The sequence below is a fragment of the Macaca nemestrina genome, chromosome 2, assembly GCF_043159975.1.
Source record: "Macaca nemestrina isolate mMacNem1 chromosome 2, mMacNem.hap1, whole genome shotgun sequence".
In the NCBI taxonomy this organism is placed as follows: Eukaryota; Metazoa; Chordata; class Mammalia; order Primates; family Cercopithecidae; genus Macaca; species Macaca nemestrina.
Window position 1 is genome coordinate 39,051,814 of NC_092126.1, and position 24,413 is coordinate 39,076,226.

Sequence of the window (24,413 nt, forward strand, 5' to 3'; positions counted from 1 at the left end):
AGATTTAAAGGGGATTAGTTTCTATCCTCTAAAAGAAGCTATGTGCTGTAACAGTAGGAGTCCAAGTTCTGGAATCAGACACAACTAAATTTTAGTTCCAATTTATATAATTTATTAGCTACATGTAAGATAAGTATATTAAGTATATTATTAATCACTCTGATACTCAGGTTTCTCATTTATAAAATTATTGTAGGGATTAAGTGCAGAGATATGCTGGCAGAAGTTTTACCAACCAGCTCTGAGGAACAGGATTCTGAATTGTTCTATTTGCAAATTTATTTAATGTAAATAGTGCCTTCATAGCCAATATTATCAATGAGATGTCAATGAACTCATTTATGAAAAGAGATGCATAATCACTCTTTCGTAAGCTGATTCAAGCCTACACTAGCATACCATGAGATGTGCTATGTGATGATGTAATACTTGTTGGTAAGTCACTAGCACATAAGGGAAAGCTGAAGTGCCTGTGGCAGGTGCTGCTGATGCCCTGTCCAGGTCCCCTTTACTGGGCTAATTCTTCAGCGTCCGCCTGTGTTAACTGCTAATGGTTCAATATCTCTATCTTTCTCTGGAGAATGGATCACGGTTTACTAGAACTACCCAGCGCATAGATCCGTAGGAGGTTATGCTCCATCTTTCCTCTCCCAACCACTCCCCTTCTCTTGCCCAGGTTGAGGCCCATAGCCAGTAAAGAAAGATATAAGTGTAAAACAGCCCAGCCTCCTTGCTTCTGGACAGGATATCTTCTAAGGTACAATTTACTCTCCAAACCTCCCTGTGAGATCAAGCTGAGATTAGACTTCTCCTGAAACCACATTTTCATTAGTCTGTTTCCTGCTTTGTCATATTTTCCTCACTTTTTTATAGGTTCCTGTTGTTTTTTTTTGTTTTGTTTTGTTTTTTGAGGCAGAGTCTTGCTCTGTCACCCAGGCTGGAGTACAGTGGTGCAATCTCGGCTCACTGCAACCTCTGCCTCCTGGGTTCAAGTGATTCTCTTGTCTCAGCCTCCCAAGTAGCTGAAATTACAGGTGCCCACCACGTCTGGCTAAGTTTTCTATTTTCAGCAGAGACAGGGTTTTGCCATGCTGGTCTTGAACTCCTGACCTCAGGTGATCTGTCTGTCTCTGCCTCCCAAAATGCTGAGATTACAGGTGTGAGCCATCATGCCCAGCCAATAGGTTACTCTTAAGAGTACAAACCTCGAAATATCATGAGCACAAAAGTCCCCAACTCAGGCTTGGCATCCAGGGAATGTGACCTATGATAGTTGGAACCAAGAGTGGTCCTGGGAATCAAGACTTCAATAATGGGATTCTGGGATTGGATTATTGAAGGCTGGATTGCTATTAGGTAAGACCCAATGGTAGTAGATGAAGTACTGATAGTTCCTGATGTAGGATAGCAGTTTGTTAGGATTTTCACTTTTACTTGAAAGGGGATGTGCATTAACTTGTGCAACATTTCTACACTGGAGGGAGCAGGGCAAACAGTAACTGCAAAAACTGTGAAATTGCGTGGCTATTGCTGAGTGTCACTGAAAGGTTAAAGAGAAAATCACAGTGCCAGGCTGCTTCATCACCAGTTCAAAGCCAAGTATTGCCTCTTTGGAAACATTTATCTCCTTTAGAGAGAGAACTAATGCTACTAAAGACCAAGCCTAGCATTAAATTGTAAGTGTGGCAGAATTTAAGAACTCTGAATCCCAGGCAAGCCTCTTATGTCTAAATAAGAGTTATGATATGAAAAAAGTAAAGTCTAAAGGATATCTGGGTAGATGCAGTGAGAATCTTGAACTCCCCATTTCCTCTGAATTTGTAGGCCTGAAAATACAGCTCATGCCCACTTGTTAGAGGACAATATGTTTCCTCCTTACTCCATCCTTTGCTGAAAGACTACATGGAAGCCTCAAGTAAGGCAGGTGCCTATAGGACAATGCTAGTAGCCCTTGTCTTGATATAATACACAGACCTTCCTCCTGGTCATCAGACTAAGGACAAATCTCAGCACAGACCAAATGGAGAATTTGGCTCCCAGCAGCAATGGAGATATGAAGATCCCAGAATAGCAGAGATAACATAGCTTCTCCTGACCATCACAGTCAAGGGGGGTGGGAACATAATAATTGTAATAGGCAATAATTAAAGGGCAGCCCATAGGGATCTATGGAACTGGCTCACTGAATATGGTATTCCAGGAGGCAAGATAGGTGGAAAGCAAACAAAAGTATTATGTAACATATATAATGAAAGGATCAACAATGGATGAGCAAAAGGCTGATGACGGCTGTTCCTCTGTAAAGTCACCACAGGAACTTCTTAACAATTAAATAAGGTAGTATCCATGAAAATACTTCAGAAAACTGTAAAATAACTTATAATGGGAATGAAAATTCCAGTTGCTTTTATGGTAACTGCTCTACTTTGGGGCTCTAATATACTCTAATAGTATTTCTATTACAGTATCTAAATGCCACACCCGGCCAAATTCCAGTAACTTATCACTCCTACCTATGGTTATTCTCAGGATTACTTATTTAGGATTACTTATATGAGGGATTCCTTTTAAAGTCAGAAGGGAGAATTAGATTTTTAGATCAAATACTCTAAAATCCAACAAATCTGTTCAAGTCTGATAAAGCACTCTACTATGATATGGTCCTAGAAAATTAAAAAAAAAAAAAAAAGCCTGGTTTTTATATATTAAGAAAAAAAGAATTCTCCTTTGATTCTGAATTAGAAAAAGAATATAACGATTTTCTTTCTCCGAAAACTTGATATATACCAGGTTGTCAAACTTGGTTCAAGGCAATATTGTAACTAAATAAGATAGGGTCTTCACCTGTGGGCAAATGCTTCCAGTTTCATCAGAATCACCAAGTAAATAGTTATTCAGCTGCATCATCATAAAATTTCCATATGATTACAACTCCTGAAAAATCAACTGCTGTCAATTTGATTCCTAGCATTTTAGTACTGAGACAAGCATAACTTCCATCAAAGTTAGAACAGAGTAACTTACCCTGTCATGAAGAGTCCAGCCAACATATTTTAGGTAACTGTCATTTAGGAAGGCATCACTATACATTTTCATCCAGACTCCAATTTCTTCAATACAAATGGCTCTAATTTCAGCTATAGCATCACTAGAGAGGGAGGGAGAGAGAGAGAAATAAGACAATCTCGAATTAATATACAAAGCTAGAATGCATTCATACTCACTTTCCATAAGCAATAAATATTTCTAATGCTGTTTGTATATATTTGCATTCTGAATGGCCTCCAACTTAAGTATCTTCTGTTTTTCATGTTTTCTATAAAATAAACACTACTAATACCAAACTGGGGAAAAAAGCTTCTATGAAACTATTTTGGCCCAATTACTGTTTTCACTGGGCTAGACAATGACATTTGGAGCTTTCTGAGAGCCTCACAACTATTAGAGCCAAGAAACATGTTAAACTTTCTAAGAAAATCAGAGTAAAAACATCCAAGTACAGAATAATGTTTCTCAAAAGAACTGTTAATCTTTTTTTAAAAAAAATATTATTAAATGGAGTCTCGCTCTGTTGCCCAGGCTGGAGTGCAGTGACATGATTTTGGCTCACTGCAACTTCTGCCTCCCAGGTTCAAGTGATTCTCCTGCCTCAGCCTCCCAAGTAGCTGGGACTACAGGTGCAAGCCACCCCACCTGGGTAATTTTTGTAGTTTTAGTAGAGATGGGGTATTTCATCATATTGACCAGGGTGGTCTCGAACTCCTGACCTCAAGTGATCCACCCACCTTGGTCTCCCAAAGTGCCGGAATTACAGGCATGAGCCACTGCGACCAGCCAGAATCGGGAATCTTTATAAGTTAGCACACATGTAATGAATTAAAAGAAAAAGCCCACTTTATTAAAGGCACAGGTCTTTCATCTGTAGTAATTTATTTTTTAGGCTGAGACACAGGGAAGAATAATCCACCTCTAGTCACAATGGTAACCATCTTGGTGGCAATACTGTGAAGTTATGGCAGAACAACCCCGAAAGTCAGAATTCTGGCTCACTGCCTAGATGGCTTTTCACCTCACTATAAGTAGGCATCCAATATAACCCTCCTGGGATGACTTTCTTACTCTAATATCTGTGAATTGTAAACAAATACAATGTTAACATTTTTATAATCTTTCATCACAAGGTTATTCACCTTAGCTTTAAGAAAATAGTAAGTATAATATCATAAATCCTAATTTTCTTTTGTAGATCAACCATCAAAGTTTCTGATTTACCATTCACAAATGTTAAAATTTTAAGTAATTTTTAATTATCCAATTTACAAAAGGCAATAATCTATCATTTTAGCTAAAATTTTAATGATAATTAAGGCACTTTTCTTAGTTTCTCTTTGGTGATAAAATTCCTTGCTCTAAGTCTCAGTTCTCTCTCGGCTCCTGTCATTGCTTGAGGATAAAAATGGGGAAAACATTCTCTTCCCAAGCCATACTGCCAATTACAACCTTTAGTTTTCCTACATTTTTTGATAGTATCTCTTTCTCATGCAGAGGTTGTATAACATAGTAGCTAAAAGTACAGGCTCTGGAGAAAAACATCCTGAGTTCAAATCCTGGTTCTGCTATTTACTAGCTGTGTGACCTTGGGCAATTCCCTTTTTCTTAGGTTTCCTCATCTCTAAAATAGTTGTAATAGTACCACCTAGCTCACAGTTACTACGAAAATAAAATCACTTAATACAAATAAAAGATTTAGAATTGTACTTGGCATCCATTAATCCTTCCATTAAATGTTGCCTATTATAATCTTTCACTTTAGTTTCATCAATCTAGACATTTATAATGAATATAGTGTAAAAAGCAGCTCTACTGGCCGGGCACAGTGGCTCACGCCTGTAATCCTAGCACTTTGGGAGGCTGAGGTGGGCGGGTCACGAGATCGAGACCATCCTGGCTAATATGGTGAAACTCCGTTTCTACTAAAAATACAAAAAATTAGCTGGCATGGTGGTGCGCCCCTGTAGTCCCAGCTACTTGGGAGGCTGAGGCAGGAGAATCATTTGAATCCCGGGAGGCGGAGGCTGCAGTGAGCTGAGATCATGCCACTGCACTCCAGCCTGGGTGACAGAGCGAGATTCTGTCTCCCAAAAAAAAAAAAAAAAAAAGCAGCTCTACTATAAACTGTGAGGTTCCTAGACCTACATAATACTGAACACGTGTGGGACAAGAATATTTCTTTTTTCAGACAAAAAATTTCAGACATAAAACAAGGCACAGAGAACAATATAATGAATAACTGCATATCTACTGCTCAGCTAAGAAATGTAATACAGTTAAAAATTCCTATATACCTCTGATACATCTCCCTTCCCAAGAGTAAATGACCGCCCTTGATTCAGTGAATATCAATTCTATCTCTGTTTAATGTCATATGTATTGTTTTACATAAATATTATCCTGTAGGCATCCTTCTCCAACTTGCTTTTTTCACAAATCATATTCTGCAATTTATGCATACTGGTTTATAAAGCTCTGATGTTTTAATTTTAGCCAATGTCCACTCTTTCTTTCTATAAACATATTATAAATTATATATTATCTTACTAATAGAAATTTAAGTCGTTTCCAAGGTTTTGCTTTTACTAACAATGATTCCGTGAATATTCTTGTATGCTTCTCCCTGTGAAGGGAGTTTCCCTAGAGCAGTGTTTTTAAAATACTGCATTGGGACCCATTAGCACATTATAAAATTGATTCAGTGAGTGGCAACAAACACATAAAAGTATATGGGACAGAAAATACCAAAATGCTCCACATGTAGTAGGCAAGTAAGTATTCTTTCTTGAAGCTACTGTGTACCTAATGTAGGACATAGTCAACATCTGTGAGACACTGTTTTGATACCTACAAGTGAAATTATTGGGTGAGAAGCAATGCACATCTTCAACTTTATTAGATATTTAAAAATGTCTAAATCAGTGTTTCATATCCTTGCCTGACACTTGGTATTATCCTACTATTTAAAAATTTCCATCTCTGAGCTACAGCTTTGTACACTTTGTTTTCTATTGGGATGTCCAAACAAAAACAAGTTAACAGTAGCAAAAATAAAACTCCCCTCAAAAATCAAAACAACTATAAAATATATCTATAAAACACCCAAATCATATCATTTTAGCTCTTTCAGTCCTACCAAGTAGTATTTCCTCCAAGGATCCATTACATTTTTCCTCTGCTATACTACCCTTGTAAAAGTCAATTCTATAAAAACCAGGCTAAGTCTTATTACACAATTTCATGGAAGCAGGATGAGGACAAAATCAATAGGCACAGCATGCTGATTAAAACTTAGTGATTATCAAGTATGGTAACTGCACATATACACAGTGAAATCATTCTTCCATCTAACTTTTCCATCTAACTCTTAGAGTTAGGTTAATTCTTAGAATTAACACTAATACTGAGATTATGAATGACTGTTTGCAACAGGCTAGAGAACATCAAGTCTTATCTTTACATCTTCAGCAGGGAAATCCTGTTCAAAACATTTTTTACACCCATCTCTACATCTATGCCTAATTTCTAATGTCTTTGTTGTTTCACCGACTAGACTACTGAACAGCTTATGTTCTCAGAACACAGGTTCTCTATATGCAATGCCGAATTTTTTTTTTTTTAATTTCTGCTAAAAAAAAAAAAAAAAAAAAAGGTTGCAAGTGCAGAACATGCAGGTTTGTTACACAGGTACACATGTGCCATGGTGGTTTGCTGCACCTACTGACCCATCTTCTAAGTTTCCTCCCCTCACCCCCAACTCCCAACAGGCCCTGGTGTGTGCTGTTCCCCTGTGTGTGTCCATGTGTTCTCAATGTTCAGCTCCCACTTAAGAGTGAAAACATATGGTGTTTGGTTTTCTGTTCCTGTGTTAGTTTGCTGAGGATAATGGCTTCCAGCTTCATCCATGTCCTTGGAAAGGACATGATCTCACTCCTTTTTACAGCTGCATCGTATTCCATGAACTATATGTACCACATTTGCTTTATCTAGTCTATCACTGATGGACATTTGGGTTGGTTTCACATTGCCAGTATTTTCATACCACATGTTTTCTAGGAATCCCAGTCCTTGTCTACTTCAGATGCCAGTCCAATCCTTCTCATCTTAACTTTAAAAATGTAAATATCCTTTTCTAGATTTGCAATTTGACAATGTGTGGCCAGAGAGCCTATTCTGTAGCTAGAAAAACTCCCTAGATGACTTGTCTCCTCTTTGGGTTCTAGTGCTCCAATCCACTTTGACTGCTGACACCACCCTGATAGATCATAATACATAATATATACATGTGAATAATCACATATGACACAGTAAAATTACAACTCTTGTGGTAGTTTTGAAGGATGTCCATAAATTCTTTGCTCCTTTCAGTCCCCCCTTTTCTTGAGTGTGGGTATACTACGTAAAGTATCTGTGGTGAATATAATGTAGTAGAAATGAAGAATTCTGACTCCTGAGGCTAAGAGACTATTTTGTTCTCTCTGTGATCACTCTCTCTGGGGAAGCCACCGGCTATGTCTTGATGCCATTCAAGGTGCTCTATGGAAAGCTCCATGTGATGAGTAACTAGAGCTTTCTGCCATCAGCCATGTAAATCAGTCATTGTGGAAGCAGAACCTACAACCCCAGCCAAGTCCTCAGACGACCTGGAGGATGCTTTGATTGTAATCTTATGAGAGATCTAAGCTAGAACCAGCTAGCTGGGCTACTCCCAAATTCCTGACCCATAGAAACTATGAGATAAATGTTTTTTGTTTTTTGAGACAGAGTCTCACTCTGTCACTCAGACTGGAGTGCAGTGGCATGATCTCGGCTCACTGCAACCTCCACCTCCTGGGTTCAAGTGATTCTCCTGCCTCAGCCTCCCGAGTAGCTGGGACTATAGGCATGCACCACTGCATCTGGCTAATTTTTGTATTTTCAATAGAGACAGGGTTACGTCATGTTAGCCAGGCGGGTCTCGAACTCCTGACCTCAGGTGATACAACCACCTCGGCCTCCCACACGGCTGGGATTACAGGCATGAGCCACTGCCCCCAGCCTGAGATAAATGTTTGACACCACCAAGTTTGGGAGTAATTTGTTACACGGCAAAAGATAATTAAAATTTTTAGTTTTCATTATTATTAAAGGCTCTTACAAATATAATCATAACCAATCAACTTATAGAATTAGTTCTTTAGTCCAAATAGCTCAAGTGCATCAGCACCTACACGTTTGTGGTTATCCCTATGTCTATAATACCCTGAATTCTACTCTGATTACCTACACTGATTATTCTTTCATGCTCTAGTGAAGTCTCAGTTCTGTGATTGCTATTATTACTCAACATTTGCTTTCTTGCTCTCCAGGAACTAATAGTATATTCAAGGAGATGCAGTATAAAATAAAAGTGCAGTATAATTCTAAATATCCCTGATTTGATTACAATATATCTTTTGACATAAACATATTTCCTCATACATAAGAGTCCTCCAATTTTTATGTTTTCATATTAAATTTATTTTTAAACAACTAATCTCTATTTCCAATAGCCTCACCCTATTTAAGAAAGATGTCTAACTGAGGCATTTGGGAGCATCCAAAGCAAAGAGTAATGCAGGGGTGTAAAAAATAGTAAGAGGAAAGGAATAAAGACAATCATAAGACAGACTAATTTTTACAACATCCTAGCATTTAGGCCTTGAAATGAAAAACTAAACATGAAGGCTTTACTTGAAAACTCAAAGAAAGAAAAGGAACTATAGAAGAATAATTCAGGTGCAATTCTATTAATCCTTTGCTGTATTTTTTTACAGCATATGCTTGTTGTATTATTTTGTATTTTGTATTATTGCATTTTATATTGTATTTTGTATTATTTTACAACATAAAAGAATGATCATGTTTGCTTCTATGAAAAACTTACCTAATATTGATCATTACAATGTATCCTTTTGGGGAGAACATAACCCTTTAATTTGGTATCTAGACTTAAGTTTTCATTGGATTACTTTCTCAGCAGATGGAAGTTTAATTATTTTCTGCATATAACAAAATGAAGTTGAACTCCAGTGAATTTTAATTAAGTGTTTCTTGTACTACCCTTATGGATGCTTTTCCAGTAAGGATGCAGACTAAATTAAAATGACTATAACACAAATTTCAAAAACAATGCTTAGCTAATATGGATATTCTGACACTCACAATTATTGCTCATGTACAAGGAATCTCATGAGAGCTCCGGAGGGAGAAATAATTATGGGCCAAAAAAGGCACACTATCCAAATTGCAGCACCCAGTGAATTCAGGTCTCAACCAATTTTAACACTAAGATCAGGCTGGGAGGAAAAGAAAAATCACATTTTCCAAAATAGAGCAATTATAGAGAATTTTTTGGTATGAAATAGCCTAGTGAGAAAGAAATAGCTGAAAGAATTACAGAAAAGTCATACTGTTTCCTTTATTAGACTAAGAACTTGAGAACAGAGATCCTAACTTACAATAAGATGATTAAAATAAATACTACCTTAGTGAGTGCTGAATGTTAGTAAGTAGTGTTACAGAAAACACAGAAGCATGTAAAATGGAGAGGAGAGAAGGTGGTCAAGGAAGGCTTTTGAAAGGTAGTAAGGTGTAAGTGTAAACCTGAAGAGCTGAAACTGTCTTGTTTACAAATTAAATACAAATATTTCATTTATTATTTCAGGCTGACTAGAGTTATTTAATTTTAGATTTAATTTAATTTAATTTTATTTTTTGAGATGGAATCTCACTACCATCACCCAGGCTGGAATGCAGTGGCACAATCTTGGCTCACTGCAACCTCCACCTCCCAGGATCAAGCGATTCTCCTGCCTCAGCCTCCTGAGTAGCTGGGATTACAGGCACGGACCATCACACCCTGTTTTTTTGTATTATTAGTAGAGACAGGGTTTTGCCATGTTGGCCAGGCTGGTCTCGAACTCCTGACCTCAAGCGATCCTCCCAAAGTGCTGGGATTACAGGTGTAAGCTACCGCACCTGATTGCTAGAGTTATTTTAGATGTATTGAAAATGCAGCAAGTTTATAAAACTATTTTTCATCTCATTTTTGTTGCTTAATAATAAGTAAAAACAGTGGCAAAGTACACAAAAAGACACTGCATCACTAAGAGTCTCACACAGAGAAGGTGATATGGCTGTTACCCTGCATTACACCTTAATATTTTACTATTAACAAAATTTTAGGCTTTAATAAAATTAAAAATCAAACATCAAAGATACATTAGCTTTCAAAGAAAAATATCCTCTACTTAATATTTACATTTTAACTAGCAACCTGACCCCCACATTAGATCAAAGATGAAACATTAGGAAGAAGATTTAAATAATGGAATAACAGTTTGTTCAGAATAAATCCTATTATGGTATTGTATAAGAACTGCTCTGAAAGCATAATTCTGAAAGGTTTCATTGTAATATAAAACAATGAAAAGACTCAACTAGTCTTAAAGACATCTGTTTTTCATCTTCTCAAAAGTACTTAAATCTGTCCTCTGATTAAGTTTGTCCTTACGGTCTAATGACTTGGTTATTCTTTTACCATCACTGAAATAACAGTCTTTCTGGTTGCTTTTATAACTTTGCCTTCATCTTTAATGGTTTTCATTTTCACTATGGTATGTCTAGATGTATAATATATTTCTTAACATACTCAGCACTCATTAAGTTTTTTTAATCTGAAGTTTCTGTTTAATTTTATAACATTGTACTCATTAGTACTACTTCTCTCTAATACATTTCTTTCTATGTATCTATTTTTTTAGACATGGGGTCTTGCTCTGTCATTCAGACTGGAGTGCAGTGGCTTGATCATAGCTCATGGCACCCTGGAACTCCTGGGCTCAAGCAGTCCTCCCATCTCATCCTCCTGTGTAGCTAGTACTACAGGTGCACACCACCATGATCAAGGGTTTCTCTCGTTTTCTGAAACTTGTTTTTAAAGGACCGACGAAGTGTCTGACACTACCCTTCCCATATCAGAAAGGTCCGTCCATATCTTTTTATCCCTTTATTACTGTGCTCTGGGTAAATTCCTCAGTATTACATTCTAATTCACTGTCTCCTCAACATTCTAAAATATATCCTGTTTATTAAATATGAATTTGTGAGTGTTTTTCACATTCAGTATTTTGTGTTTTTACATCCCCTGGTTCTTATTATTTGTCATTTGTTGAAGAAACTGATCATTTGGTCTGAGGTACAGTTTCCCAAATTCTAGACTTAAGCAATACCACAAGGATTCAGTCAGAAAACACATTCTTCTGGCCTCCATACTTACTGTAAATGATTACTTAGATCTAGCAGCATACAGATTAAAATCCAATTTGTTGGCTGGGTGCGGTGGCTCACACTTGTAATCCCAGCACTTTGGGAGCTCGAGGCAGAAAGATCACCTGAGGACAGGAGTTCAAGACCAGCCAGGCCAACATGGTGAAACCCTGTCTCTATTAAAAATAGAAAATTAGCTGAGGAAGGTGGCGCACACCTGTAATCCCAGCTACTCAGGAGGCTGAAGCAGGAGAATCACCTGAATCCAGGAGGCGGGGGCTGCAATCAGCCAAGATCACACCACTGCACTCCAGCCTAGGCGACAGAGCAAGACTCTGTCTCAAAAACAAAACAAAACAAAAAAACAAAAAAATCAAATTTGTTGGAAGTGGATGGCGGTAAATGGGACACAAAGTGGTAACTTAAAGTGCCATCTCTGCATAGTACCTACTACTTCCAGTACGTGCAGTAATATCTCCTATTAATCAACAATGTAGACTGAGTGATACTTATGGAAATTAATGATTAGTATCCATGGCATGCTGATCACTTTTGCTAAGTAGGTCACATTCTCAACTACACTTGTATTCTAGTTTTGAATAGTTGAGTCAGGCTGTGACAGATCCAATACCAGTTTATGCAAGGTCTGATTAAATAAAATGCAAATCAACACTGTAACAGTAAGAAATTAAATAATTGTTGTTTCTACAAGGATAATAGGTTGAAAGCTTTGTCAAGACTCAACAAAGGTGAGTCATTAAAATAAACACTGGTGTTACAGACTGACAGAAAATCAAAAAATATGGATTCTGAATTCAAGACTGCATGACAGAGCCAAGATGGACAGAATTTATGCTCTCACCTGAAAAAAGTAAATGAAAACAAAAACCAAATTGCACAAAATGATTTTTAGATGTTGGATTATTAGAGTAGAACGGTAATCTCTGAGGGGGGAAAACATAAGGTGAGCCCTAAGACTGCCCCCAGATATATACATGCCATTTAACAGTTTAAGCAGGGGAAAATTTACCTTACAAGGGACACAAAATGAAGTCCTTCAAACTGAAAGGAAATAACACGATACAATAACTAAATTCCACAGGAAAAAATGAAGAACATCAAAAATGTTAACAAGAAAGTAAATTAGAAGACAGTAAGTGTATTTTCTTCTCTTAATTTTGTTAAGAGATGACTGAACACTGAAAAAATGAAGTACAGGTGGGTTAGTAACTAATGTAGACAAAATATACACGACAATAACAGCACAAAGGAAGGACAAGAAAATGAAGCTAGGCTACAGTAGTGCTTTGTGGAATATTTAGAGCTAATAAGGGGAGTTCAGAAAGGAGGAAGGATATAAAATGAATAATCTTAGTTTTCAACTTAAGAAATAATTAGGCCAGGAATGATAGTTAACGCCTAATCACAGCACTTTGGGAGGCTGAGGCTAGTGGACAGTTTGAGCCCAGGAATTTGAGACCAGCTTGGGCAACATGGTGAAAACTCGCCTCCACTAAAAATACAAAAAACTAACCAGGTATGGTAGCGTGTGCTTATAGTCCCAGCTACTCAGGAGGCTGAGGTGGGAAGATCGCCTGAGCCCAGGACGTTGAGCCTGAAGTGAGCTCTGATTGTGCCACTGCACTCACACCTGGGTGACAGAGTAAAACCCTGTCTCAAAAAAAACCAAACCAAACCAAAATGAAAAGATTAGCAAAGGATGGCTCACACCTGTAATCCCATCACTTTGGGAGGCTGAGGCGGGTGGATCACTTGAGTCCAGGAGTTGAAGACCAGCCTGGACAACAGGGCCAAACCCTGACTCTACAAAAATAACAAAAATTAGCCAGGCATAGTGATGTGTGCTTGTAGTCCCAACTACTCAGGGGGCTGAGGCGGGAGTACTGCTTGAGCCCAGGAGGTCGAGGCTGCAGTGAGCAATGATCATGACACTGCACTCCAGCTTGGACAACAGAGCGAGATCCTGTCTCAAAAAAAAAAGAAAGCAAATTAAAACCAAAGCAACCAGACAGAAAGAAATAATAAATACTGAAACATAAATCAAGGAAATAAAAAAGAGAAAGCCAACAAAACTACAAGTTCATTATTATTTGAAAAGATCAACAAAACTGAAACTTATAGTGAGATGGAGAAAGATAAAAAAGACACAAATCACACAAGAATAAATAAGGGGGCTGCCAACCCCCCAAAAATTAAAATGACTACAAAATATTATAATATTATGCCATTAAATTTACAATTTGCATGAAATAGACATATTGCCTGAGAAATACAAATGACCAAATCTGACTCAAAAACAAAAAATCTGGCAGTGTGCAGGGCACAGTGGCTCATACCTATAATCCTAGTATTTTGGGAGGCTGAGGCACAAGGACTGCTTGAGGTCAAGAGTTCTCAACCATTCTGGGCAAAATAGAGAGCTCTAGTTTCCACAAAAAATAAAAAATTAGCCAGGTATGGTGGAGTTTGCCTGCAGTCCCAGCTACTTGGGAGCTGAGGCAGGAGAACTGCTCGAGCCCAGGAGAATGAGGCTCTAGGGAGTTGTGATTGTGCCACTGCACTCTAGCCTGCGTGACAGAGAGAGACTCTGTCTCAAGAAAATAAATTGATAAAAAACAAAACAAAATAAAAAAAAATTCAGGATAAAGTAAATTGAATTAGTAATTAAAACTCTTTACACAAAGAAAAGCCTGGGATCAAGGGGCTTCTCTGCTGAATTCTACCAACATAGAAATATTACCAATCCTTCATAAATTATTTCAGAAAACAGAGCAGGAAGAACGGCTCCCAGTGTATTCTATAAGGCTAGTATTGACACTGTTACTCCTTATGAAAGTAAATGCACAAATCCTTAACAAAATACTAGCAAACTGAATCCAGCAGCATATAAAAAGGATTGTATATCATGACCATGTGGAATTTCTCCCAAAATGCAAGGTTGGTGTAATATCTGAAAATCAATGAACACAATACACCATATTAATAGAATAAAAGAAAAAACCTGCATGACCACCTCATTCAAAACAGAAAAGATACAGAAAAATATCAATCCATCATGATAAAAACACCCAAAAATCAGACTAGAAGTAAATTTCCTCATCCTACTAAAGGGTATCTATACAAAACTTACAGTTGATAACATCGTGCCTAATTTCAAAGTCTGATTGTTTCCCCCTTAAGATAAGGAATAAATTAAATATTGTTAAGAGGTTAATTCTCTTCAAATTGGTTTAGAGAGTCATTACATTCCCTATGATAATTTCAGAAACTTTTGTTCAAAAATCGACAAGCTGATCCTAAGATTTATATAGAAATGCAAAGAATCTATACTAGTCAAAAATTTTTTGAAAACAAAGAATAAAGTAAGACAACTTACACTACCTAATTTTAAAAGCTCGTCTAAAGCATACTCAATGCAGTTGGTTATCAGTGTAAGGATATACAGAAAATCCAAAAATAAAACCTTGTTTTTATGGTCAATTCATCTTCAAGAGAGATGGCACAGTAATTCAATTGGGGAAGGATACTTTGCTATTAAATGGTGCTAGGAAAACTGAAAATTTGTATGCAAAAAGTAGACTTCTGCCCTTATATCACATCATGTACAAAAATTGAATTAAAAATGGTTCATATGCCTTAATAGAAGAGATAGAAATAAACTTCTAAAATAAAACCCAGAAGATATCTTAGGGTTAGGCAATGTTCACAGATACCAAAAGCATGACCACAGAAGAAAAACTCACGAATTGGGCCATACAAATTGAAAACATTTGCTCTGTAAAGGTCACCATTGAGAAAATGAAAAAAAGCTATACATCTGTTAATGAACTTGTATCAAGAATACCAGCCGGGTGTGGTGGCATGAATGGCACGGTGGCTCATGTCTGTAATCCCAGCACTTTGGGAGGCCAAGGTGGGTGGATCTCTTGAGGTCAGGGGTTCAAGACCAGCCTGACAACATGGTGAAACTCTGCCTCTATTAAAAATACAAAATTAGGGCCAGGTGCGGTGCCTCGCGCCTATACTCCCAGCACTTTGGGAGGCCGAGGCAGGTGGATCACGGGGTCAGGAGATCGAGACCATCCTGGCTAACATGGTGAAACTCTGTCTCTACTAAAAATACAAAAAATTAGCCAGGTGTGGTGGCAGGTGCCTGTAGTCCCAGCAACTCGGGAGGCTGAGGCAGGAGAATGGTGTGAACCCAAGGGGCGGAGCTTGCAGTAAGCAGAGACTGCGTGACACTGCACTTTAGCCTGGGCGACAGAGCGAGACTCTATCTTTAAAAAAAAAAACAAACCCACAAAATTAGCTGGGTGTGGTGGTGCACACCTGTAATCCCAGCTAATCAGTAGGCTGAGGCAGGAGACGGAGGTTGCAGGGAGCCGAGATCGCACCACTGCACTCCAGCCCGGGCATCAAGAGCAAAACTCCATCTTATAAAAAAAAAATATATATATATATATAAAATGTGTATTACAGCTAGCAACACATTCAATGATTAAAAAGCTCTGATTTTGTTCAGAAAAGCCAGATTCCCCTCCCCCACAAAAACCCCCAAGATATACCGTATAATTCCATTTGTATAAAATTCTAGAAAATGTAAACAAATCAGATAGCACATCAATGCTTGTTTGAGGATGATGGCAAGGCAGAATGACAGGAAGGGAGATAGAAAGGAGTTACGAAGTGCCATTAGAAAACTTGGCACGTGAATTACTTAAGGACGATGGAGAGATTCATTATCTCGGTTGTGGTGGTGGTATGTATACACATGTGTATGTATGTCAAAAATTCATCAAATTATGAACTTAAATGTGTAGTTTATTTTGTGAATTATACCTCCATAACGTTGCAGTTAAAAAAAAACAAAAAACAAAAACAAAGACTAAATGGCAGGTATACGGAAATTCTAGTTCTTTTTAAAACAAATATATTAGTAACATGTTATACACGCAGTATGTCCAAGAAAGCGGACATAAAACTCCAATCAGACAATCCATACTCAACATAAAAGCCCTGGACCTATTTCAAAAGAACATTTTGTTCTTTCGGTAAAAATGTTTAAGTTCCATTAAAATAAATTATCAAACAGACACACACACACACACACACACACACACACACACACACACACACACAAAGCTGCCCCTTGGTATACACAGGGATTGCTTCTAGGACTGCTCACATATAGCAAAATCCATGCATACTCAAAAATATTACAGTTGTCTCTGAGTAATCTGCATATTCAAGAAGTTAGCCCTCCACATAAACAGGTTTCATATCCCACAAATACTGTATTTTCAATCCGTGTTTAGTTGGAAACAAATGGTTTACAGGCAATTCTTGCAGTTCAAACCCATGTTGTTCAAAGGTCAGCTGTGTATGTGTGTATTTCTTTGTTTTGTTTTAGACAGGGTCTTGTTATGTCACCCAGGCTGGAGTGCAGTGGTGTAATCAAGGCTCACTGCAGCCTTGACCTCCTGGGTTCAGGCAATCCTCCCACCTCAGCCTCCCGAGTAGCTGGGACTACAAGTGCACGCTACCACAACTGGCTGATTTTTAAATTTTCTGTAGAGACGTAGTCTTGAACTCCTGGTCTCAAGTGATCTCCCCACCTTAGCCTCCCAAAGTGTTAGGACTACAGGGATGAGCCACCACATCCCACCGCTCTATATTAATTAGCCAAATATACTCTCAAATGGGTATGAAAACAGTGCTTCTATTTATTGTCTGTCTACTTACATCACATCTAATCAACAGAAGGTAACAAGTATATGTATATGATTCATTCATTCAATGTAAAATATGCTCTTTTACAATATAGTTAGTGTTTTTAAGGTTCTTGGGCTTCACAGAAAGACAAACTAAAATCATTCACAATGGAGGATGACAAAAATATTTTGCTAACAGCTTTTATTTCAATGTGTTTATCTGAAAGGAAACAAGAATGAAGATATAGTTGTTGCATTAACTGCAGGGGGTGCCCTTCTCTGTCCTCTTTTCACCCAGCTTCACATAGGTTTTTTTTTTTGTTTTTTTTTTAATTATTAATTTGCCCATGGAACAAAATGAGTACCACAGAGCAAGAAAGTAGGGCATTTAATTTTTTAAATGTGAAAACAAGAATCTTATTAAAGCCATATTAGTTTATGATTCTATTAATTAATATTCCATCAGTATAAATCCAAGTACATAAGCTACTTCCAACGGCCTATGTTCTGAATTTGGAAGAGTGTAACAGCGGTATGGCAGCAGTCATACAATTTCTTCTATAGTTGTAGTGTGACACTGACAGCCAAAGTTGTTTTGCAGAAAACAAAACACAAGTCATAATTAGTGAGTTTTATAGTTAGCCTGGGCCACACACACACACACACAAAAATCAATAAATGTTTAATTGAAAAGCCTTCAAAATTATTTTTAAAATCTCTTACCGGTATCTATGAACAAATATACCCTTAAAAATAGAGTTCATCATATTTTCGATTTCATCCTGATTTTCTTGTAGCTGAAATGAAAAAATATATATAAATTGAAATATTGGTCATTTTATTTGGAAGGAACAGTTCCAACTGTTTTTAAATCCTGGTTATTCTCATTCTGGGTAGTTTTCAACTCTTTTTCTCACTTGTACGACAGATGTGTGAATTACCAGTATATTTCCATTATTCCTATACATTTATATCATATTGGTTTTAGAACTTTCCACTGTCTGTCTCTAGACACAAACTTCACAATGACAAACAAGGAGTGGTGGCATAGCTAAGTGTGGTCAGATTCCTATCTCTGAAATATCATCTGCCTTAGGAACAGACCTCTTCTGTCCAAATCAGGTCCCGGGGCTTGGTTTTGCCTTTCTTGGTTGAAGAAACATCCCTAATTAACATATTTGATGTTGTAAAAGAAACTTCCTACTTCATCTAATGTATCTAAACATTACTCTGCATCTCACTAGCCTGTAACAGAGAGCAGGTCACGTTCCCAAAATAAGAGGTATAACAGAAGATAAAAAGGATCCTGGCTACTTATGGTGAAGTACAGTAACAAAATTAAAAATATCTATGGCAAAGATACGAATTTCAGGCAACAAAACTGATCAGAGTTAAAGTTTGTGTTTATTATTACTCAAAAACAACAGCAGCATTGAATTACATTCAAGGTGGTATTTATTATTCTAATTTATTCTATAATTTACTGTATAGTAATATTCAGTGAAATATTTGCTTTTACTACATACATGACATGAATGTGACAATAAAATTCCCTCAGATTTATTCTTTTGCTGTATGCTTTGTTTCAGGCTTTACCAAAATAATTTTGGGAATACTTTTATAGCAAATCATTCAAATTTCTGCAACTTCCTCCAAGTGTTAAAAATTACTTTTATTGCATTTATCATATAAAAACTAATTATTTTATAAGAGGCATATATTTCTGAGTCAGCAGTACTTACGAAAGCCCAGCTCTAGTACTTACTTCTATAATATTTCAAGTACGGTATGTGTGAAGGGTTAAACTACGTTCCTTAAAAATTTGTAAGTTGAAATTCTAACCCCGAGTACCTCAGAATGTGAAATTAGGAAAGAGGACTGTGGCAGATTTAATTCATTAAGATGGGGCCATACTGGAGTAGGGTAGGACCCTAATCCAATACGACTGATGTCCTAAAGAATAAATTTGGAGACGGACATACACACAGGAAGAATGTCATGCAAAGATTGGAATTATGCTGCCACCAGCCAAGCAACTACCAGACTCTAGGAGAGAAGCCTGGAACACATCCTTCCTAGCACCTTCCAAGAGAGGATGGCCCTGCCAACACCTTGATCTTGGAATTCTAGCCTGCAAACCTGCGAGATAATATTATTTTTTTAAGTCATTCAGTTTGTGGTACTTTGTCATAGCAGCCCTATCAAACTAATACAGTATGGCTAATAATTTAATCAAAACAGTGTTGCTTTTTCTTGCCTGTTATGAACCCATTAAGTTATTATTCATACATAATTCCCTTGCAGTAATGTGATGATCTTTTTTCAAGTTATAAGAAAGACTAATAGTGCAGATCTAAGATTTTATGTAGTATTGGATAAATAAAAATGTTTCCTATTAAAAACCCAGTACAGGCCAGGCATGGTGGCTCACACCTGTAATCTCAGCACTTTGGGAGGCCGAGGTGGATGGATCACCTGAGGCTGGGAGTTTGAGACCAGCCTGACCAACACATGGAGAAACCCTATCTCTACTGAAAATACAAAATTAGCCAGGTGTGGTGGCGCATGCCTGTACTCCCAGTTACTTGGGAGGCTGAGGCAGGAGAATCGCTTTTGGGGAGGCGGAGGTTGCAGTGAGTCAAGATCGCACCATGGCACTCCAGCCTGGGCAAGAAGAGCAAAACACCAACTCAAAAAAAAAAAAGTATAAAATCATTTTTAACACATATATGAAAATGTCATTGTAAAACTGAGACCAATCTTATTCACAGGAGTCACTATAAAACTGGGAAAAATCGTATTCACAGGAGTGCCTTATACATCAGCTAGTATGCAGCCTTTGGTTTTTTCCTGGAAATGTAGCTTTGCTGGCTCCCAGTTCTGACTTTAGTATTTATCATACTTTTTGAGCCTATAGCCTTATAACTTTTTTGAGTTGCCTAAGTCCCAGACCAACTTCTTTCAAAAACAGACATGTTCTATGATTCCTTTCTGCCATCAGACAGCACTTACATGATCACCAATGAACGCTCCAGTTTCACTTGGAAACCCTGACATCAAATAACCTAATTAAATATATGCATAAACTTTTTTACAGAGGATTTAAAAAGTACTAATGTCATATATATTCCACACATTTACAGAACATAAAATCATCAGTTGCCAACTTACCTCTTTGCGTTTCTGAAGTAGTAACTCCAACCTTTCATTGGCTCTCTTCCCAATCATTTTATTTCTCTCAGCTTCATACTGTCTCTGGGTATTATCCTGATGAATACTGAGGTTTAAGGCAACATTCACCAGAGCAGTCATGAGCTTCATGGCTATGAAATGAAGAAATATTAAAATACTTATGAATCAAAACTTTATCCATATAAGATTATAAATAAAGTCAATGGATGAAGAAATGAAACTAGTGAATTTCTGTTTTACAATCCAGGCATAATTTTAGTTTAAATAAAAGATAACTAATGTATAGAAATAAACTCATCTGCAATATAATTTTCTCTACCTCAGCCTGGCTTGTTAACACTTTCCATTTAAACACAGCCTCATCCTAACTAACAGAAGAAAGCAATTTAGTAGTATCATCTTCAACAACTCCTTTCCCCCACTCCTAAAAATACACACATTAAAGGCACACTAATCAAGCCTAAACCTCTCTTCTGATCATCAAATATGAGTATATATAAATGCATCCTTAGTACCTTTACTTAAATGTGTCAAAGGTATCTTAGATGTTTTAAATGTTTACAATCAATTTGTGATCTTTACCCCCACATATGGTCCTCTCCCTTTGTTCCTCACCTCAGAGTTGCACAACCTCCAAACCTGAAAAACATACTGATCCTACCAAACTCATAAAAGTCCATTAAAAATGTACTTTGTGAATTTCCAATTGACCTATCCTCCCCAGCCACAGTGATAATGTACTTTTAAATGTTCACTTGTATTTGTAAATCTTATTACTTTCAAATTTGTTTCACATCCTCTGACAAACTGGTATGACACACACCTCAAACTTCCGTCTTTTCATATTTGTTTTCATTACTGAGATAGAATATAGGAAATACAGGCAAAGGAACAAGAGAGTTTGTAGTGCTAAATAATTTCCCCTTTTTGTTCCTTTTAGGCTAAACATTCAGTTATTTAAAAAATTGAACTGTTCAGTGTTTTAGAATAACTGATTCATTTATCTGCAAACATACCCATATAATTAAAAGCAAGCATGCACTGTTTATAAACTTTCATTTTCTTTTTTTTTTTGAAGTGGAGTTTCGCTCTTGTTGACCAGGCTGGAGTGTAATGGCGCAATCTCGGCTCACTGCAACCTCCACCTCCCGGGTTCAAGTGGTTCTCCTGCCACAGCCTCCCGAGTAGCTGGGATTACAGGCATGCACCACCACACCCAGCTAATTATTGTATTTTTTAGTAGAGACAGGGTTTCATCCATGTTGGCCAGGCTGGCCTCGAACTCTCAACCTCAGGTGATCCGCCCACCTCAGCCTCCCAAAGTGCTGGGATTACAGGCATGAGCCACCATGCCTGGCCTATTTTTTCTTAATTACATATGTAAACATATATGTTTTCTAAATACACGTATGTATGTATGTATGTATGCCGTATCTGTATTTCTATCTACATGCACACTCAATTTGTTATTCGGAAACTCTATCTACATTTTGATCAGCTCTGTGTTATTAAATAATTGCTCCTATCTTTAAACCAAAATGTAAGATAAAAAATCTGAAAAACAAATGTTTAAGTTAGTGACCATTACATATAAAAATTAAAATGCAAAAATCCTGAAAAACAAATTTAAATTAGTGACCAGAAATGGATTTTTCAGGATTTTTGCATTAGAAATGCATTAAATCAAAATGTTTCTTTCCCTGTGATAGTGTCTCGAACACTAAACTGAGAAATAGTTTTGTGTTTCAAAATATAGTGATTTTGAGTTTTTTTTTTTTTTTGAGACGGAGTCTCGCTCTGTCGCCGGGGCTGGAGCGCAGTGGCCGGATCTCAGCTCACTGCAAGCTCCGCCTCCCGGGTTTACGCCATTCTCCTGCCTCAGCCTCCTGTGTAGCTGGGACTACAGGCGCCTGCCACCTCGCCCGGCTAGTTTTTTGTATTTTTTTAGTAGAGACGGGGTTTCACCGTGTTCGCCAGGATGGTCTCGATCTCCTGACCTCGTGATCCGCCCGTCTCGGCCTCCCAAAGTGCTGGGATTACAGGCTTGAGCCACCGCGCCCGGCCGATTTTGAGTTTTGTGTGTTGCCAGTAGTAGTATATTGGACCACACTATGGAAGTTTAAAAGAATTTGTAAAATTAAACTGTATAAGGAAAGAGAACAGCTCAAAGACAAGAGGAATCTGGAGCATTCAAACTACTCAAGTTGATAATACTAGTTTATCAGTGTTTGTTCTGAGCATATGAAGTGACACCCAAAGGAACTTAATTTAGTATCTACCTTCAGATATCTAATGCAAAATGACTTGAAAATCCAGGAGCTGAAAAGCATTAAAATTAACACCAACCCTAGTTGCAATTCACCAGTGGAAACTGAGGCACGGCTTTTTAAAAACTTCATAGCTTTTACTTTCAGCTATATATCTTCTTGTGAACCCAGATCCCAAACTCCAAATGTCATTATTTAATGACTCTCCTTCCATCCCAGATACATAAACAGTAATCAACAAACTAAAACAGACAAGACATGTAAAAAATGATCAATATATCTTCGGAAGCATATTAGGTATAATACAGCAGTGTTTACTGAGATAAAATATTTTTAAACCTGTAAAACTGAGACTTCACTGAGTAACACATAAACAGCTATTAAAAACAAACCTTAAATTAAACGATAGACATAAAATGAAGATTATGATGTTTTAATTGAGTCCACTGAAAGACTTATCCCTGCATAGAAATGGTATTATTAAATTTTCCTGGTACTACTAACAAAACCTTTTTATAAGTTAATAATCCTGCAGGAATTCAGCCATTATAATGTGATATCAGCTTTTAAGTGGCTTCTTTTTGTCTAGCAAGGAGAAGAATACGTCCTTCATTCAGCTTTCACATTTTAACTGCTGACTATAAAATGGTAAATATGTTCTAGTACAGCGATACTGAGAGTATGGTCTGCAAATAGGTGCTGACTACAACAAGTTTATTAGAAGTTCATTATAAGCAAAAAATTGAAAACATTTAGAAATTTTTATAGCAATCTGACAATTTAATGCCTGTTGATTTTAATAGCATGACACTAATACATACATATATACTATTTCCACTGCATTTTACAAAAGTACTAGGTTGTGACAGATTTGTAATTAAAAACTGGCCATTCATCATAGCTAAAGAAGCACTTATTTAAAATCCTTGTTCATTTATCTAACAATCCAGCATATACTGAGCACTGTTCTAGTATAAGGATACATAAGTGAACAAAACAAAGTACTTGCTTTTGTGATTTTTACATTCTAGTGAGGAAAAGAAGACAATAAATGAATAGATAATATGCAAATAAAAAAAACACGTCAGTTAAGGATTAGTGCTATAAAGAAAAAGTGTGGTAAAAATTAAATTAGAGAGTGAAGGGAGTGCTATTTTAGATGGTCTTTCGGGAAGGCCTCTCTGAGGCCTTGACATTTGAGCATGAAGTGAAGGAATGGTCACATGATTCCACAGCAGAACAGCTTTCCAGGAACCGTTATAAGGTAAACTATTGGGAGGACGGTATTCACTATAGAGCATAATATTTAGTCTGGTTGGAGCACACAGGCAGTTAGAGGCAGAAGAGGATACTTAAAAGGAAGGAAGAGGCCAGATTATAAGAGTGTTACTAGGATTCAGTTAACCTATCCTCTCCTTAGGGCTCGTGAATTAAATCTAACTGCGTAAGATCTCCTAGAGAATGTGGAGTGATGTGAAATAGCCTGAATTAGACTTTAAACTGATGTGTGACCAGAGTATAGTAGAGTAAAACTGGAAGGGAGACTAAATAGGAGCAGTGAGGGAGAGCTGAAAATATTTTGCTCAAAGTTTGCAATGAGTCTTAAGTTTTTCACCTTTGGCAACTCAGTGAAATGATGCTGGGTTAGATTAAGTTGGCAGCAATAGGTAGAGAGAAAATGTTAGATATGAAGTGTATTTTGAAAATACCAGGTTGGGCGAGATGGTTCACACCTGTACTCCCAGCACTTTGGGAGGCTGAGGCGGGTGGATCACTGGAGGTCAGGAGTTGGAGACCAGCCTGGTCAACATGGTGAAACCCCGCTTCTACTAAAAATACCAAAAAAAAAAAAAATTTGCTGGATGTGCTGATGCACGCCAGT

At 37.3% G+C, this 24,413-nt stretch overlaps 1 protein-coding gene across 7 annotated transcripts in view; it reads right to left on the bottom strand.

The window, feature by feature from the left end:
* LOC105469915 (STAG1 cohesin complex component) overlaps positions 1-24,413 on the bottom strand; it is a 404,557-nt gene that overhangs the window by 137,698 nt on the left and 242,446 nt on the right. For all 7 annotated transcript variants that reach the window (XM_011721505.2, XM_071090955.1, XM_071090954.1 and 4 more), the window contains 3 exons: positions 20,244-20,395; positions 17,796-17,869; positions 3,025-3,148 (listed from right to left, as the gene is read on the bottom strand). In XM_011721505.2, coding sequence (XP_011719807.1) covers positions 3,025-3,148; positions 17,796-17,869; positions 20,244-20,395 — 350 coding nt within the window. The remainder of the gene's footprint in view (positions 1-3,024; positions 3,149-17,795; positions 17,870-20,243; positions 20,396-24,413) is intronic.